General features: G+C 36.7%; 1 protein-coding gene across 1 annotated transcript in view; it reads right to left on the bottom strand.

Moving 5' to 3' along the window:
* Window positions 1–19,405, bottom strand: part of LOC132114010 (fibroblast growth factor receptor-like 1) — an 80,418-nt gene that overhangs the window by 34,440 nt on the left and 26,573 nt on the right. The window contains exon 3 of the mRNA XM_059522118.1: window positions 12,547–12,819. Within this exon, the coding sequence (XP_059378101.1) occupies window positions 12,547–12,819 (273 nt within the window). The remainder of the gene's footprint in view (window positions 1–12,546; window positions 12,820–19,405) is intronic.

The raw sequence follows: 19,405 nt of genomic DNA, 5'->3' as shown, positions 1-19,405 counted from the left end.
TAACAGCTATGCTCTTTGAGACGGATGTTTGAGGATGAGACTTCTCAATTAAACTAATGCAACCATGGCTTCTGGATCTTTGAATTACATTCAATATTTAATAAGTTCTTTCAGATGGAGTCTATTAAGGATGCTATCAGATCTGTTTCCTTTGATTTATCTTCAAGTTCTTATCTTCAGCTGTGGAATCTAACACTTGTCATGATTCATAGATGGAGAACACAGACTGCACAGATTGTCACAAAATTCTGCTCACTGACTACACAGCACAGAAAGCCGGTTATTTTAAAAAGTCGTCTTATGTACTATGAATTAATGATAATAAATATATAATTATAAATAATATAAATAATAACTACTGACTCATCTATGGGCTTCCTGAACAACAAGTCAGGTGCTCATTATAATTTGTTTTTGTTTTTCTCAGGTTTCGGATTAATCGAAACTTCCAAAGAACATTTGCTTGAAATAGAAATCTTTTGTAACATTATATATGTCTTTACTTAACTTGACAAATTTAATGCATCCTTGATTAATAAAACTATTAATTTATTAAACATTGTATATATATATATATATATATATATATATATATATATATATATATATATATATATATATATATATATATTATATAATCTTATTGAGTAGACAAATCATCAATGATGGGCATGTCAGGATTGTGAATAATCATTTGCCCTATTCTTCTTGGAAAGAAGAAGAATAGATGCAGGTTTATGATACCACATGAACACGCCATCAGAGACATGGAAAATTATTCTCTCTACTGATAATAATACACCTGCAAAATAAATACCAGCACTGCCATCTTGTTTATTCGCATGTTTTTTATTTGTATTGTGCATATTTTGTGGAGAGATCCAGATCATACTTTGAATGGAATGACGCCTCAACCCACACAAAAAAAAAAAAAAACAATTATTAGAATGCATTGGCATTTATCCTCAATCATTTTTAACAACTACATTTAATTTCAAACACAAACATGCAATGAGCAGAGTTGATGACATAACTGAACAAAGATATGAGTGTTAGTTGTGATGTTTTGTACAAACTGTTTCAGTGAGTTTCACACACCCAATGTTAGTTTAACCATGATAGGGACTCTTGAAGTCCAGAGGGAAATGAGTAGAGATCAGTTGATATTTCAAGCTCCAGTTTTCCTGCACTGTGATCATTGCCAGATGTTGGATGAACGGCAGCTTCTAGGGCCTGAGCAAACTCCACAAGTTGCTATACCAGGCACTTCCCAGCAGCTTCCTACATGTCTCAATTCCATGTTGGCACTGTGATCACAAACAGGCAGTAAATCTAATCTTGATCATTCCGTTTTCTTGTGATAGTCAGTTTATGCAGGTGAGGGCAAACAAACACAATGGGGAACAGTGTACTGAAACAAAATATGAAATCTGTTCAATCTTTGTTTTTGTTTGTTTCATATCCATCTCTCCTTGCTTCCGCTGGATGCTCAGAAATCCACCTCTCTCTGCCAATGATACATCTGGTGCAATAATACAAATGTTAACAAAAAAGCTCATAAATAAGGAAAGGAGATGGCAGTGAAAGCGTAGGAGTAGGCATCCAGGGATTTAAACAGCAAAACCCAGCGGACTGAGAACATGCTTAAAGTCTGTAAGAAGAGAGAGCAGCTTAAAGCCAGAGTGGCCAATGATAAATGGACAGTAATGTCTTTCCCATCTGGTTTTAGGAAGGGCACAAGCCACTAATAAGTCCTATCACAACAAGTCTGCTGTCCTCACAGGGACATTTGATCACAGAGCCACACAAGACAGAAACAGTCTACACATGCTGTTCTACTAACTACTCAAAAGAGCCCAGATGACTGATGACTGGACCTGATGTCAGGATAGAAGGGCTGAGATGAAGATAATGGTTAGATTTGGAATAGCAACACAATGCCCTTTGTGATTTCATTTGGTGCGTAACCGGTGCTACAGACATGAATGAAACCTTAAATCAATTGATTTTTACATTATTTTAAATAAAATAATTTAATACTTTTACTTCTTAAAACAATGGAGAATTGACAGATGAATGAAAACAGGATCAGGAATGTTGCTAACTGGATAAAACCACACAAGCACCATGATTCAACATGTACTGTAGCCACTACACCACAGTTTCAACTTCAAAAGTTTCAAATTTGTCGAACACATGGGAGGATCTTAATTCAACATGTTCTGTGTACACATGCCGCATGAGTATTTTTATGGTTTAGATCCCTTAACTAACAGAACAGGATCCGGAAAGTATTGGATGAATTTGTGGTTTCAGAAATCGTCTTTTCAGTTGATGTAGTCCTCAAATTTAGGTTTCAAGTGAAGGTAAAACAGGACCGTGGAAAGCAAACCAAGCAAAAATAAAAAATCAAGATCAAGACAGCAAGAACAATATTGGCAAGGTTTGGGGTTTTTTTTTTTTACAGTTCATGGTATAATGCAATTTGGCTGTGCTTTGGTGCCATGAAAATCTAAAAACATGGAAAGGAAAACTGAAAATATTTATACAAATGAAACACAGTAGATAGATGAATTAGCAATGTAAATGCAGCCATAACAAGAAAAAAAATGCAATATTCATCACTGAATTCAAAAGTGCAATTATAAAAATACAAAAAAGTTCAGATGGTCTGGACTAATTATTGAACCACATCTTTTGAAATGAATAGATCACTTAAAATTCCAAAATTTAAAGTTCATCACTCCACAGAAGGAAATATACGCGTTATGAGGCATTTTCTCCTGATAACCCCGAAAATAACTTAAATTACACTTTCAGTTTTTATCGTACAGATAAGAGCATTACATCAATCGAATCTGTGGGACTACTTTTTGTGTATACAGACATAACAACAAAACTTTGTGCATTTATAAAATAAAGATAACAAACAAGGTGTGCTACCTGCAGCCTTGGTCTGCGCTGATCTTCATTTACAAATGCGTCATTAAAATGAACTGTAATTCAGTGAATACTCAACGAAGAGACATGGGAGATATATCCATAGAAAGCCTGCCATGTCTACTTTTAAACTAAACAAGTGCTACTGAAAACAAATATTCTTTGATAAAGTAATCCATATGAAAACAACGCAATGTCCATTTTTCACGTCTCCCTTCATTATCTTCTAATGCGACCATGCCCCCGCGCTGAACGCCCCATTCAGATTTTAATGTTTCACTGAAGCGCACTGCTTGAATACGCCCACACAACATAAGACAACACAGCGAGACTGTTCTTCAAGTTTTTTTATTTTACTGTTTACTTCGCGATGAGAGGAATAAGACATAACTCACCCCAAAAAGATGTGCTGTGGTTGAGGTTTTGAGATTTCCTCAGAAAAAAAGAATGAAGCACTTTATTCAACAGAGATCATAAACATGAGTAAGTCTCTTTTTATTCATTTATATATACTTGTACTAGTTTTCACGTAACGTGTAAACATTTTACTAGTTAGACTTTGTGCAACAAACAATGTAACAAACAATGCTGCTCTTTTAATTTACCCCCCCCCCCCAGAAAAAAAAACCTGAAAAAAAATATTCTCAGCTCTTTTCAACATTAATAATAATAATAATAATGATAATGATAACAATAAATGTTTTTTTTTTCTTTTTTAGAAAATCAGATTGTTAAAATAATTTCTGAAGGATTGTATGACTGGAGTAATGATGCAAAAAATTCAGCTTTGGAAGTCAGCTTTGATTGTTCCTAATAAACTGTTTAACTGCACTCGCGAGAGAATATTAAATTATGTTGTGGGATAATTAAATATATTCTAAATAAGCTACAAACTTATAAAATTATGTACATTTATTTTGTCCTCGGTTTCTTTCTCGTTACTCCTCCCTTTCAGACACAAACCTGACTCAAAGGCTCATTATGCAGCACATCATGTGGGCCTTTGTCTTCTCAGGTGTAAATCACAATGATATTCGTGATAGTTGATGCCTACTCACATATTACTTTTACCAACAAAAAATGTCTTAGAAAATTTTAATCAATATATTGTTTTCTGTGAGTGCGTAAACAAGATGATTTTCACATAATTTAGAAAGAAAAATAGGCTACAAGCTCCAGTTCTCAAAAATCCTGGGAACCAACTTTCTGTATGTGTTTTATTGCCTTATTCAAGTGATTTAACATTTTTAGTTTTTCACTAACCACGCATAAAAAAATGTTTTCTCAAAAACACAATCATGTACATACATGCTGCTCACATATTATTATAGCCCAGTTTGGGCTGATTACAATGAGATTAGACTTAGCCATTTAGATGTTTATAAGAAACTGAAAAAAGCACAAATGTCAGGGCATGACAAAACTTCTCCAGGCCCCAAAAATACCCTTAGACTCCAGAGGGTTAAAGTTAAGCATAATTAAGGGGTGTGGCCACTTGAGTGACAGGTGTATTTCCGCTGCTGACAATGCCATCGAGACAGGTCAGCGTGACTTCAGCGTGGCTTTGATTATCCGGGAGTGACGAGCAGTGACGCACCGCCAAGATGGCAATGGCCTGCTCTTTGAGCTTCAAAAACGCTCTTAAGAAAAATATGGGTGACGTCACGGACACTACTTCCATGTTTTTATACAGTCTATGGTTATGACATCTTATAAAAGTATTCCACTAGGGGAATTATCTTTAGGCAAGGCAAATCATGTAAAAATATATTTTACAAATATTTATTATATTTATATAAAAATTAGAGCCCGACAGATATGGATTTTTGGGGGCCGATGCCGATATTAACTCGAAAAGAGCCGATTTATAAGCCGATATTTTGATTTTAAAAATAATCTGGATATTAGACCCATTTCCTATAAACTGCACTTACACAACATTCAATAGTAAAATATCTGCCTGTTCTATGTATGTGGGCTGTATAAACCATTTTCCAGAAGGGATTATGTTAAAAAAAAAAAGCCTTAGATTACAGTCTCAATGACTAAACAATTGCACATCAAAAGTATATATTTTTTAATAATCAAAAAACAGTCTGGTTTTAAACATTTAACACTTTTACTTTCTTCCAGTTGAAACTGGTTTTAACAGTCTGTGTGTGTACTGTAAATAAATTATAATACTAAAGTTAAAGTATTTGCAGAAGTAATCCCACACTTTGCTGCTACAGCATTCACCTTTTTCAGCCATCTGTAGGCAGAAAGAGAGACAGAGAAAGAATAAGCATGTGTATTAATAATATCACCATGTATCATTACTCATGTCATCATTAGAATTATAATAATAATAAACTGGGATCTCCTACATAGGCAAAAATGAGAAATATATATATTTTTTTATTTGTCAAGCAATAGGTATTACCTACTTATATTTAACAATATTATTTCAACATTGTCCTGTTATGTCTGTAAAGCTGCTTTGAAACAATATGTAAAAAAAAAAAAAAGCGCTTGTTCAGCTCACATTTATTTTCATGTCCCCTCTGGTTGAATCATTTCTGACGCACCTACTGTAGTTACTGTAACTACACTATATTTGCTCTCACAGAACATCGTCTTGCCTACTATTACCGGAAGATTACGGAATCAATTCGAAGTTGAATGGTTAACGTTAGTGTCATGAACACACCGCTGTCAATTTTGAGAAGAACCACCTTCAAACAAGTTAATAGCAAGCATTTAAGGGGCCTGCTAAAAAGGAAGCTATTAGCGTTAGAGTAACGTAACCAGCCTGAATTCAACAAATTGTTCTCTGGACCTGAGGGTAGCCTCTTCTTCCTTGCTTCTCTCGTAATTCTCATCAGCAGGACTAGCGCTATCGCTCGCTTCTTACAACAGGACAGATACATGTTTGCTGCTGACCGAAAGGAGGAGGAACAGACTATGAAAGAGCTCCCGCTAAACGTTTTTAAAACCCCGCCTACGCCATAGCGCAGCGCAGCGCAAATCGCGTTGTATCTGAAGGGCAACGCTGAACCCAGAGGCAAGCGCCGTGCATACCGCGTCCTGTGTGAAAGGCCCAATTACGCGGTCATTATGTGGGAAACACACCGCAATAGAATAAGAATAAGTCAAACGCTAACGTTATAGTTTGACCTCCTATTAACGTTCGCGCTCTTCCACTGATAAACATGGTATTAGCTGTGTGGCTAATCTAATATAGCAATGCATTAGCGGCTATAAGGGATGTTACAGAATATTTAGAAGTGATAATGATAGGACCGTTAGCTAGAACTAAAACACAGTTTTTATATACAGGGTATGAACTAAATCTACAATCATTTCACATGACGAACGACAGACTCATCGTCACCGTGGCTTGGCTGATCGCTTTTTTTCTGTTGTGGACTTCTGGCGCTGTTGTTAACTCTGGAGCTGCAGAGCTCCCTCTGGTGGGCACACTATGCAACACTCATAACATGAGTGAAGCATGAGACTCTGTTTCTCATGTTTCATCGGCCGTTATAAATGCAGATGCCGATTTAAATGCAATTAGCTTATATCGGCCGATAATATCGGCCGGCCGATATATCGGTCGGGCTCTAATAAAAATGCTTTATTCTAAATACAATACCAGCCAGGAGAAATCACTAAAACTTAAATGAAATTTAAATTTTCATGTAACAGCTAGTATTTGTATCTGTATTTGTGTCTGTAACAATCACAAAATTTTTCGTATCTGCATTCGGATACAACGTTGATAAGACTGTTATGGCTATCTTTTTTTCGTTGTTGTTGTTGTTGTTGTGTTAAACTAAAATAATTATTAATTTCTAAAATAACATTTATCCTGCAAGCAGAGAGTTGTCATGAAAAATGTTTAGTGATCATTTGAGCACAACTGAATAAATTCAATGTGCACATTTTCATTACGCAGAACTCTTTAAGCGAGTCTTAATGTTTAGTGAACTTACTAAACAAATGTGTGCATGCCGCACAAACCAGCAAAAGGTAAAGATGCAAACACGTAGGACAAGAATAAAATGTATCCATATCGAAGCTGATTATTAGCCTGCTAGAACTGGTTTGGTTTTTGAGAGACTGAAATGCAGCGCGGGCGGCTGTTTGATTGGTAAGCGCGCTGTGCTTAATACATTCATTTGTATCATATCGTAGCCTAAGGTTTAAATCATTGCCTTTTAAACATATACAAATAATAGAAGGTGTATGATGTATTATAATAGGTGATATTACTCTTGCAAAGCTCTGATTTCTGAGAGATGCATGGTGAGACAACAGCAATGCTGTGTTTGATTTGTGGTCTTTTCATTCATAAAGTTTACATTCATTCACTTCACACTCGTGACTTTAGAGGTCTGTTGTATAATATTGCGCTGATCCCCTGACACAACTGTTATCTAGCAAACTCCGGACTGTGCCAGCTTCAGCCGAGTATTCAGGCAGAATTATTCTGAATTTATCTGTCTGTTATTCATCTTTGAAGGCTTCAGGCACACCCCTAATTATTACATAACATATTTTAATTTTACATGCTGTAAGGTCATAGAAAAAGTACTTGCAAACTCTTTGTACGCATTATGGTTAATGCATGCTCGACTAGTCGATTGTTTCCGTCAGCGCCGACTAGTGGTTGAAGTAGTCGATCACTCGACTACTCTATGCAAGCCCTAGTATTCATACACAATAAAAGAAAATCTGGCTTTCCACAACACTACAAAACAACATAACACCTATCAAAACAACACCTCGAACTCCACTGGCACGGCTTGAATTACGTTGAAGGTGGGATTGTGCCAGCAGAGGGATTAATAAATGTCCAAGTTCAAGGGCCCTGACTAAACAGCATGGTGGAGACGGTTGCGGTGCATCAAAGCCGTCCTGGCACATCTTGGGCGTCCCAGCACAGTGGGTGCAGCTGCTCAACTGAGGTCATTTTGGCTGCTGAACCTTAAGAGTATTTCTGTTTTTTGAAGAGAACCGGAACTGTGAGCAATTTCTAAGTATCGTTTCCGAAAACGGTTCTGGTGCGACACGTGACCAAAGCGATGTGAGCAGCCATGCGCCGGTGTTCTGACGATTCGGCATTTACCGTAAAGTAACACCCACAGCCCAAATAACAGAAACACTCTCCTGCCTCTTTAATTATTAAGCACATTGTTTCCAATGACGCACACTCCACAGACTCGCAGCGCCGCGTCGTGTCTTTAACTGCCGAACATGTTTCCTATATCTGTACGCGCACTCGCGCCTTTGATAACTGTGAACGTAGTTTTGTCTGACTGTACATGAACTGGCACAGCACCTGGTGTCACTAAATTACATTATATTTGTCCCATATTGTCATTAATTTACATACTGACTTTTAGTGTTGGGCGATATGGTCATTTTTCAAATCGTCATATCGTCAGCCCGTGAGATCAACGATACACAATATTATCGAGCATGGGTGGAGCAAGAGAGAGACTCTTTGTTCTTGTCATAGCATAACTATTTGGTGTTTTAAACCGCGCAGGTGCGCGAGAAAGAGCCTATGGAGTCACCAATAAAAAAAAAAAATTACTTTCAAACATACTGACTGATTTAACTAACGTTAAATATAAAAATACTGTATTTAAAACAGCTAGTTCATACAAAGTCGGACGCAACTGTCATATCGCACGTCCGCATCTGCGCAGGGAAGTTATCAGTCTAAATGTTCTGCAAAATCAGTCAACGGTGAAAATCAATAGCAGATTTCATTTAAAGTCCAACAGTTTAACACTAATATTGGGCATAAACGAACATTTAAATATAAAGTATTTAAAACAGGTAAGTTGATATATTTGTAGTAAAGTTGAATTGAACTGATGCATCAGTCATACAGCGCTCCGGACCGCGCGCCTCATGACGAGTCTGACGCACCGCCACAGAAACAAGAATGAGATGCATTCTAACATAACTGTGGCATTAAACTCAGTGAGGGCTTGTTTAATATATTGCACATACAGTATATAGGCCGTTTAGATTACTTGTTAAAGTGCAATGAAATACCTTATATCTGCAGACGATGTACGTCTGTTTGTGGATGGAGACTTTGTAACGGCCAAAACTATGTATTTCGCATGCATTACATTATAGTGCGGTGTGCATGAAAATAATAACAAGGCGGCAGATTGAACTTATTATCCATAGTGGTTCTCACGTAGTCCTTCTACGTCATCACCACATAGTGTGTTTTATAAGTTAAGTGATCAGTCTTTAAGAAAAGGACTACGTGAGAACCATGCACTATGGATGATAAATTCGCTATGCCGCCTTGTTAATTATTTTGTCTTTACTTTATTTGTGACACCAAGAAAGAGTTAATCTCTCATGTATGAGAAGAGCGCGTTGCCGTATACCAGCCATTAAATGTGTGGGACACCAACTCGTCATTTTCTATCTCTTTCATTTCATGGATTTAACGAATTATCCGAGTCAAAGCGTTACAACTTCACCGACTACATGCTCTAATCCTCCTGCGCGTGCGAGGTGTGTGTGTGAAATGCGGGCAGTGAAATTAAGTGAAATAGCTGGGCAGTTTAAAATTCTGCTTATGTCGATATCTCTGACGATCGTCGATACACGATACTATCGTCTATCGGCACAACCCTATACTGACTTCAACTTGGACCACTAAATAAATAGCCTGCTTTGTTATGCAAGTATGAGAGTTAGATTATTTAGTGTACAGGTCATTTCAAGAGTGATACACAAAGTGATAGAAAATATTTATTATCATGCGTTTTAAATGTTAACTGCATTATTATTTGTAAAAAAAAGGGGCTTTATGGAGTGTTTAAACATGATTATAAGTATAACAATTTTTATTTAATTAATTTTCGAGAAATGACCAATGTCTTAGCCCTAAAGGGACTATTTGGCCAACCAGCTTATTCCTGCTTAAAAAGCAAAATGTTATTGATAGTGTAAAAAATATCAACTTTGAAGCACATGCTGATTGATGGACTAGCATTCCTCAACATCACTTACTACTTTACTCACTTAGACATCTCATATTTCTATAATTCAAATCTGTAAAACGATTGTTATGCCTGTTTAACACATACTCCAACTGCAGTGCGTATGCAGTCTGTGTGCGTTACGTACTGTATGTAGTGCAGAAGCAGCACAGACTCATTGTGCTTTCACACAGGACGCGTTTGCAGTCCGCTACTGATCCACAGCTGTTTAGTCCACAAACACAACATTTGTTCATTATTTTGATTTCAAATAATGTTAAAAAAATAAATAAAATCTTTTTCGGCATTGTGACTCTTATCACAGAAAAGTAACAATATTCCATAATCATAGACATTAGTTTAAACACAATAAATATAAACAACGTATTATTCATGCATTTGACTTCTATGTTTGTATAATAAGGTGCTCAAGCTAGCGGCAACACATTTTAACTTAACATTGTAGCCTACTTTTCTTGTTAGGATATCGCCAATATTTAAAATTTAAACACCACTGACAGAAACAGTCGACTCTCATGCCTTTTGCATTTATATCTTAAGCAATCCCATGGGACTTAATGAACTTTGTTTTTCTGCTTCCATAAAACCATATTTTCTGCTTCCATAAAACATATCTTATGTTGCCTTGTTTATCTAAAGGTGCTCTTTTTCCTTATTTTAAACCTAGCCAAAAACTATTCAACACTATCAAACTCTGGAAAGCAGAAAAGTTTGTGTTGTAATTTTGTTGAGATTATAAATTAGCACGCACACTTTGACAATCATTAAAGTGTCCTTCAACTGGAAATGCAATAACACGGTAAAGGAAAATTATTTTCTATGCCCAGTTATCAGTGGGGCTTACTGGGATGCAGAAAGCAGGTTTACTTTATGTAGCCGCCACTCTAAGAGATGCACATGCAGGGGTCAGATCATTAATGACCCACTGTATGCTACAAAACAAACAGTTCCTTCACTGCTGTGGATGTTCTCAATTCATGCAATTTAGCTACATTGTCTTGCATTACATAGGGCTCATCTGAGAGGCAAATAAAAGGATCATTAACTTTGTCCAGCTAATATAAAACTCGCCCTGAAAGAGGCACTCAACCAGTGTCTCCATTTAGACTTGGAATTGCTTTAGATGGATACTTTTGCAATCCAAAATTACCCCACTGGTTATCATTATCATCATTGAAGTTTAAGGTGACTATGCGCAGAAGGCAGAGGTGAACACTGCAGGGCATTTAGAAGTTATGGAGGTGATTTGCGTTTTGTTGGTGTACCATCTCTGATGAATGTATGTGGAGCAGGGGCTATGTCCTCAGAAAGTCTGTAAGGGGGCTGGTGAGACCACAAGACTGGCCCAGAGGCCCTCCTCACGTAAGTGGATGGATTACTATGTGGAATGCAGCCAAATTAGGCCCTGATTAACTTGGTGAGCGGCCAGCATGCTCATTCAGATCTCTTAATTTTGCACACAGCAGAACAAAGGTCCAACTATTGGATGACAGGTCTGAGAAAAGGCCATCGAAATCCCCAAATGATCAGAGAATTGTGGATAAAGTATTTTACGGATCCTTTTGCTCATTTAGATTCTGGTCTACTCAAGTCAACAAAAGGAAGTTCACAAATGTCATATTTTATTAAAAAATGAGGCTGTGAGTGATGGAAATATAGTCTACTTAATATTTTTTACAAAAACAACCCTATGTTTTCTTTAGGTCATTTCTGGTTGTGTGTAGTGTTTGTGCACTGTCAAGGCTTCAGCCAGGTACACAACAGAACAATTTATTTAAAAGAGTTTCCGATTAGGAGATAATGAGTCTCATTCACAAAGTGTGTGTACACAAAATTAAATAAAAACGTGAACAACTTCAGCTGTAACAACAGTATATTGGTGAAAAATATTTGGAAAATGCTTCAGTGCTTATTTGTGCTTGTGTTCTGAAGAAGCATTTCTATTTACAATGCGTTTTTGCAGCATTAAGCAATGTAGCCATTCACAAACATAGTGTGTTGATTTCTTGTATGTAATGGCCAGTGCTGAGTGATTATAAAGGGAGCTCTCTTTGTGTGCTTTCTAAGCTATATACATATTCCATTCAGAATTTGTATAAAAACTTTGGTTTCATGCTCAGAGGACCAAAGGTCAAGTACACACTGCAAAGCTTCCACCTTCATTGGTTTGATTCTGGAACCAGGCCTGACGTATAAACATGTATTCACAGCTGAATAATGAAAGGTGTGTAATCTGGGTCTGTATAAAAGATGTTTATTGTGTTTGAACTGGTTTTGCACTCTTAGCATTGCTCGAGGATCTTGCTGTGTGTCTTTAGATATGCTTGTTGAGAGTGACGAAGGGCTGTGAAGAAAAGTTTGTGCGAAAATAATTTTGAATATGGAGATGTCCTGGCATTTTATATGCAAATTAATAACCTTGAGCATGTGGTCACTAATTTAGAATACTCTCAATTCAGTAAAATTAAAACAAGGTTAAGTACATATTGCGAATTTGCTAGAAGTTCTCCAAGTAATTTTTTAGTCTATGAGACCCACTGTTGTCAAGATAAGCAGTCATTTTGAGACGTTTCGTAAAACTTACCGATGACGATGAGGGTGTAGTTAATGTTGACGCTACCAAAACCATTGGTGGCTTTACAAATGAATGTCCCAGCATCCTCTGTTTCCACTTCTTTAATGCGGAGGGTTTGCTGAAGGACCCTGAAGCGCATCCAACCGCTGTGGATGTGTCGACCATCTTTGGTCCACATGATGAGTGGTGGTGGATCGCCCTCCACAGGACACTGAAGTTTCATGGTACGTCCAATTCTGGCGGTCTGTCGGTGAGCAACCTTCTCTGCTACACGTGGAGGACCTACAGAGAAAAACGATGTGAATAACTGTCATTATAGGGCATCTAAAAAATACATGAAAATGCTGTTCTTCTCCATATTACTACAATTGTCCTCCCTGTGAAATTACTGCCAAAAATGTTAGCTGATGAAACAAAATGTCGAGTTGAAAAAGTATGGACTGATCTGTAATCTTGAGCTGTTGACAAGTTTGGGTGAGGAAGGGCAAACTGCACAAGATATTGTACTTTCAGTGCCCTGTAGAGTTTGTGATATCACTTTTTTTTGTATCAGAAATAAACTGCTGCAGAAAAAGCTACGTGCCATGCAAAGTGTAATTGCAACACTCATTGCAAATGTATTGGAGTAAAGAGTACAGATGCTTATTCAAAAATGTAATGAAGTAGAGCGTAAAAGTTGCTAAATACTCGGTAAAACTACGAAGTATCCAAAAAGATAAACAAAAACTTTACACCTCTGACTATAATGTAAACAAACCAACCAAACTTTAGAATCAATCCACATCAAAACCTTTTGTGTGAAAGTCATGTAAGATTACCCACATTTATGCTGGATGAGATTTGAAAGTGACCATGCAATCAAAATTGACAATCTCGCCTCATCCTGTCACTCACATGAAATGATTGAGAAATCAGCAAACAACAACACTTTCTACAATACAGTCAATTCCTGATGGACAAAATCAAGTGTCACCTTACTTTTTTCTTGTTCAAGAAGCCATTTAAAAAATAAGAATAAAAAGTCAGTCGCAATTTCTCAACAGCTCTGCTTGCTCTCCTTAAAAGACCCAATGCAGGAAATTGATAGTGTCACTGTTTATGTCTGTGGGGAAACTGTAACCGCAGTCCCCTGTCAGCCAGCCATGTCTTGCTGGCGTACTCTGCTACTGGACTGCATTGTTTATGTGCTCCTCATTTGGTTGCTCCTTAGGTTAGAACGGTCAAATACTGTCCGTGCTCATTCCTCTCAATGCTGTGTGAGTCAAGCTAATAGTGGTTTATGTAAGGCTAATGCCAGATTGGATCCATTTAGCTGCCACAAAACTGGGCTTAAGAAGATCTTGTGGTGAATAATTTGAGAAACAGAGTTCCACATGCAGTCATACACATGAAGGATGTTACGTTTTAGAACACAATGCCTGTAATTGCAGCCATCACTCAGATAAGTGAAGAGGAAGAGTCTCACTGTGAGATGTCTGTCCAACACTTAATCATTTCCAAATCCATCTCAACAATTACATCCTCAATCTGATGAAAGAGATCCTCCGAATGACAAAAAAAAAAAAAAAAAAAACTTAAGTTGTCTGAAGCCATATGTCAGGTTAATTTGAGAAACAGATCAAAATCAGTGGGTATGGTGTAGAGGTGATGCAACTGAAGGGTGTATAAGGTCTCAACTCACCACATAAGTAACATCAAGTGATCACTGGTGTGCAACTCTGCTTATATCATCACTATTTTATTATGGCAGAAATAAAATAGATGAAAAACTCAAACATGGCAGAGACAATCCGATTTATAACGTATTACTGGTTTTAAGTCTTTTTTAGCTCAACTGTTAAAAAAACTTTAAGTTTTGTAATGATGCTAGTCTAATTTTATTTGTCATGAATAATGTTTTTGCTTGCATTCAACATGACTAGTTTATTGAAAAATAGGCATTACTACACAGCTATGTAAAATGTAGGCTAACAGGTTTCAGATGTATCTGCTGTAATGACAAAGTACCATCCCAATGGAGGGTTGCATCTGGTGTAGAACCTTTGCCAAAATAATGTGTGCAAGGAGAGTCCATAGATTGAAAAAAGCAAAAAAAAAACATAATTAAAATTAAAATAATTTTAAGAACTGATTGCTTTTAGTCTTTTCATCAAATTCATTTAAAAGATTCGCAATTGTTTGATTCCAATATATATTCAAACATCATGATGTCCGTCACAGGGTAGGTGGATTTGATATTAGAGAACTATTCAGGGCAATACATAAAGCATTTTTCTGCATTCCACCAAAGAATAATACATTTTTAGCTATATATATATTATATAGTTCATTAAAAGGTTTTCTTCACAAAAATGTTTTTAAAGAAAACAGTTCAACAGTGTGGCATACAACACAAAACATTACTCCATACTGGGTTTCAACCAACTTTTAAAGGAGCTTTCAAGACTATTTCAGCCAATCTAGGTTAACAAGCAACAACAAAGATTGCAACAACAATAACATAGAATACATCACAGAAAACCAAACGTTTAAGGTCGTAAGCCATAAAAATGATTCTTAAGCACAATTTTCAGATTTCAGAGCTATAGCATTGGGAAGATTATCAGTATTACTTGTAATATAGCGCACAAGTGCACTATTTTATGTCCTTATATGGAGCTCCATGCCATCTACAATCACAATCTACTTTTATCATTCAGAAAAGAACAGCATATAAATACTTTAAAATCTTTTAAATGCTGATAGATATCAATTGTTCATGAACTGTAACAGCAAAACTCTCTGATGTCGAATTGAAGAGGCCTTTTTCTCATGGCTGGTTTCACACTGCTCTGATATGTCACAGTGCCCAGTGGGAGTGTGAAGGAGTCCCTGGCACAGGTATCGAGTTAGCCTGACTACAACACACTACTGTGTCCCAAAGACAGCAGTGGGTAGCTGATGTTGATGGATGATGTTTGAAAGTGTGAAAAAGTAATTAGTCGCAGGAAGGAACTCGCTGGAGTCCTGTTCTCCCGCTCCATTTTGAATGGCTTTCTCATCAGAGTAAAACCTTCCTGGTGAGCCGTTTCACAGACTGAAATCTCATTCTCGTTTTGGAGAGCCATAGATCCACACTGAGCAGATTTATGGTCTTCCCACTATGGGCCTTCTGTTCGTGGGTCAGTCCCGAGGCCTGTTCTCCTTGCAGGTCGACAGCACAACACGTTTCACAGATCAGAGCTGTGTGGAAGAAAACGAAGGCCCTGAACTTTCACAAGCAGTGCTCGGTTTGCCTTCCAATTCTTCTCCCTTTGGCTCAAAAAAGGCTGAGATGAATGCAACAACTCCCACACAAGTCAAAAAAAAAAAAGAGAGAGGGTCAGGAAAGCATTTTTTTTAGCCCTCCAAAAAAGAGAAATGGCAACAAGGAGTAACATTATTTACGGTGTATGAATAAATAAATACATTCCAATGCCCAACAATACACACAGCAATACTTAAACAGCAGTGACTTTAAAAAGCCTGTGCGTCTGTGTAAATATTGGGTGTGTGAGTGTAATTGTGAGCTGAACGAGGGGAACGGCAGGTCAAACCCTTTAAAAGGCAATCTGTTTTCTCCATTCAACATAAACGCATTCCCTTCTGTCGCAGCCGAGTGCAGCACTATACAATGCAGAGGCCAGCCTCTTTTTTGCCTGTGCACCAGGAACTCTCAGCGAGCTGCAGTCTTCCATATCCCTCCTTCCCTTTTACGGCTAGCTGGCTTAAGGTATCCCAACGTGCATGTCTGGAATGTTGACTAATGACAGAAAAAAAAAAGATGCCATAAGAGGCCAACTCAAGTAGCATTCCATCATATACTCTCTTTCAACTCCAGCCCTCTGCCAAAAAGCCTTTCCACAGCGATTTGCGTAAAGAAAGCTTTCCCTTAAGAATCAATATCTCTCCTTGAGCCACCTAAATAGGGTCCTTTAGGGCGAAAGAAGCAGAGGCATAATATTTTGGTTGGCCTCATGTAGGGAGCACAGGACATGATTTGGAGTGCAAGAATGTGTTTAACTATAATTTCTTGAGCAGATCTGAGCTCACGAGTGCCAATGTATTCACCTTCAGGAAGCAGGTTATGATAGAGTAAGATAACCCTCACCCTACCTTCACTTCCTCCTACAGAGGGCTGTTTTATTGTTAATCGTCGTCTTTTCTTTTTTACCACTAATTCCCGGAAACGTACTGTTAATATACCCCAAACTAACAGCTCCAGAGTCTTGGAAATTAACAGAATACTGTAGGTCATATACAATAAGCTCTACCCACAACTTCTAATGTGGCTTTTTAAAATGAAAAAATGAGACGTAATTAAACAAAAGACACTTTTAATCAAAGCAAAACACTCACAGGAACGCAAAACCATATCCTACAAGAAAATAAGTCCCACCTCAAAAGGCTGATTTGGATAAATCTAGAGATCAAATAATAACAATATTTACATAAGTGCTTTAAAATAAATGTGTGCTTCACATTTCTACTTTTAAACCCTCCAATACAATTATGCTAACTGTAAGTCCATTAAAAGGTTAGTTTACATGTCTATCCAAATCATAAGACTTCTGTTCATCTTTGGAACACAAATTACAATATTTTTTTATGTTATCTGATACATTTCTGTCCATACATTAAAAAGGCTATTTAGTAAACATTTCAAAGCTTCAAAAATTGTATTAAGAAATTGTAAAAGTAATAAATATGAACTGAGCAGTTTAATCAAACTAAAAATAAAAAAATCACTTTATATGACAGAAAAAAAAAACTGGATAATCTCAAATATGATTAATATAAAAAATAACTTAATTTGTGTTTGAGACTACGTGATTACAGAATTAAAAGTTTTGGTGAACCATCACTTTGCTTAGTTTATGAGTCTGTACTGGTCGACAGTTTTTTGACCTTCATATTTTGTATTAAGCTGTATTGAAGTAATATTTTACTTCACATCAAACGTGCCACAAATGAATAAAATCAAATGTGTAAAACATATATTAAGATCACATTTCTAAAAGTCAGTTCTTTGAGGCGAAGTTACTCAAAGAACCTTTCTAAATATTTAATGAACATAACATAATCTGTTTCTGCTACACTCTAAACATGTCATATATGAACATCACTTTTTATATAAAGGATGTTGTGAGTTTGATCATGTTAAAATAGGAGTAATTACAGTGGATTTACATCATCTTGAAGGATGGCTCATGGCTGGCACAAAATGTAGAACAAGGAATGTAAACATATTCCAGTTATGATGTGTATGGTATAGACTCCAACAGCTGCCATTGGACTTCTATGCATACTAAGATTTTCCTAAGGTGACACAATTGAGATGGAACTTCACTTGCATTTACAGACCCTTAACAACTAGAACACAACCTTACCATTTCTCATAATAGTGTTGTCACGGTACCAAAATTTCAGTATTCGGTACCGATACCAGTGAAAATCCATGGTTCTCGGTACCAATTTCGGTACCAAAGCAAAACACAAAAATATGCTAATAAAAAATAAAAATAAAAGCTTTTTATCACTAAAAATAAAACCAATGCCATTCTTTATACTTATTTACAATTGTGTTTAAAGCTTTTCTACAAGTAATATAATTATGAAAAACAGTAAACAAGTTTCACCCAAATTTAATTTGTCTTTTAATTAATGAAATTTAAACATTTTATTTTTGGTAAATAAAGGGGATTTGCTATTAAAATTTGTGAAAAAAACATGGAAGAACTATTGTGCGATTTATTTCTTTAAAAAATAAAGTTTTATAAAAAAATTTCAAAAGTAGTAGCAGTATCACATACATTCTACTAAATAATATTAAAGGTGCTCTAGTGATGCCGGGAGTCGTAACTTCTTGTTGACATTCAAATTGTTGTCAAACAAAACAGAGGCTAGCTAGACCCTCCCTCCTCCTCATCCGTGCACTAACCCCCCAAACCCCACCACCAAATCTTTCTTGTCGGTTATTGGCTGGAACAGTTTGTTATGTTTTGTGGTGCGGGTGAGCCCAGTTTGTTTTTCTTGTTGTTTGTGGAGCCTGTGGTGTCTAGAGAGACCCCGTTTTTTTACAGTGTGTTCAGGGGACAAGCAGCTAGCGGATAGTGAGGAGATGTTTGCTGGATGTGACAAAAAATGTTTTGGCCTAAAAAATGTGTGACATCACTTAGAGCACCTTTAATATTTATAGTACAATGCCTTTATGTAAAAATGAACTTTTATTTTGATGGGTTGCCGAGAATACCTTTAAATTGAAACTCAATTGAAACTTTTACTCAAATGAAACGGTAAAATGCTTGTGAAGTGATTCAGAACAGTTCTGGGGATGTTGTTTATGTATTTATGTCCTCACTGAGATGGCAGATGCTGAAATTACTGCAAGCTTCACACGCTTCAGTCTATGTAGTAAACAAACATAGTCTCTGCCATTCATTAATTCATTCATTCACACAGAGACAGAACAAACCAACTTTTACAGATACTGGTCCATATAGAGATTTGATTTGATTAATTAATGCTAACTTCGACAAATTCCGTGACTGTCCATATTAAAATGTAAGTTTCATTTTCATGACTGGATTTTGAGATTCAGTCCGCGTTTTCTACTTCGCGGAAATCATAGCGCTGTATGCGTCAAGAACCGTGTTGACCGGGTACTCGGTACCAACGGTACTTAAAGAAACCTGGTACCGTGACATTTTCATTTCTTCAGTACGAACTTGGTACCGAAGTACCGGGTATTTTGACAACACTAACTCATAATAATTGTTTTCTCATTGCTTATAAAGGATTTGAACATTTTCGGGTTCATAAAGACTGACCAGCAATTAACATCTGAACG

The sequence above is a fragment of the Carassius carassius genome, chromosome 33 (assembly GCF_963082965.1).
Source record: "Carassius carassius chromosome 33, fCarCar2.1, whole genome shotgun sequence".
Taxonomy (NCBI): Eukaryota; Metazoa; Chordata; class Actinopteri; order Cypriniformes; family Cyprinidae; genus Carassius; species Carassius carassius.
The sequence above is the reverse complement of the archived record's forward strand: the minus strand, read 5'-3'. Positions and strand labels throughout refer to the sequence as shown.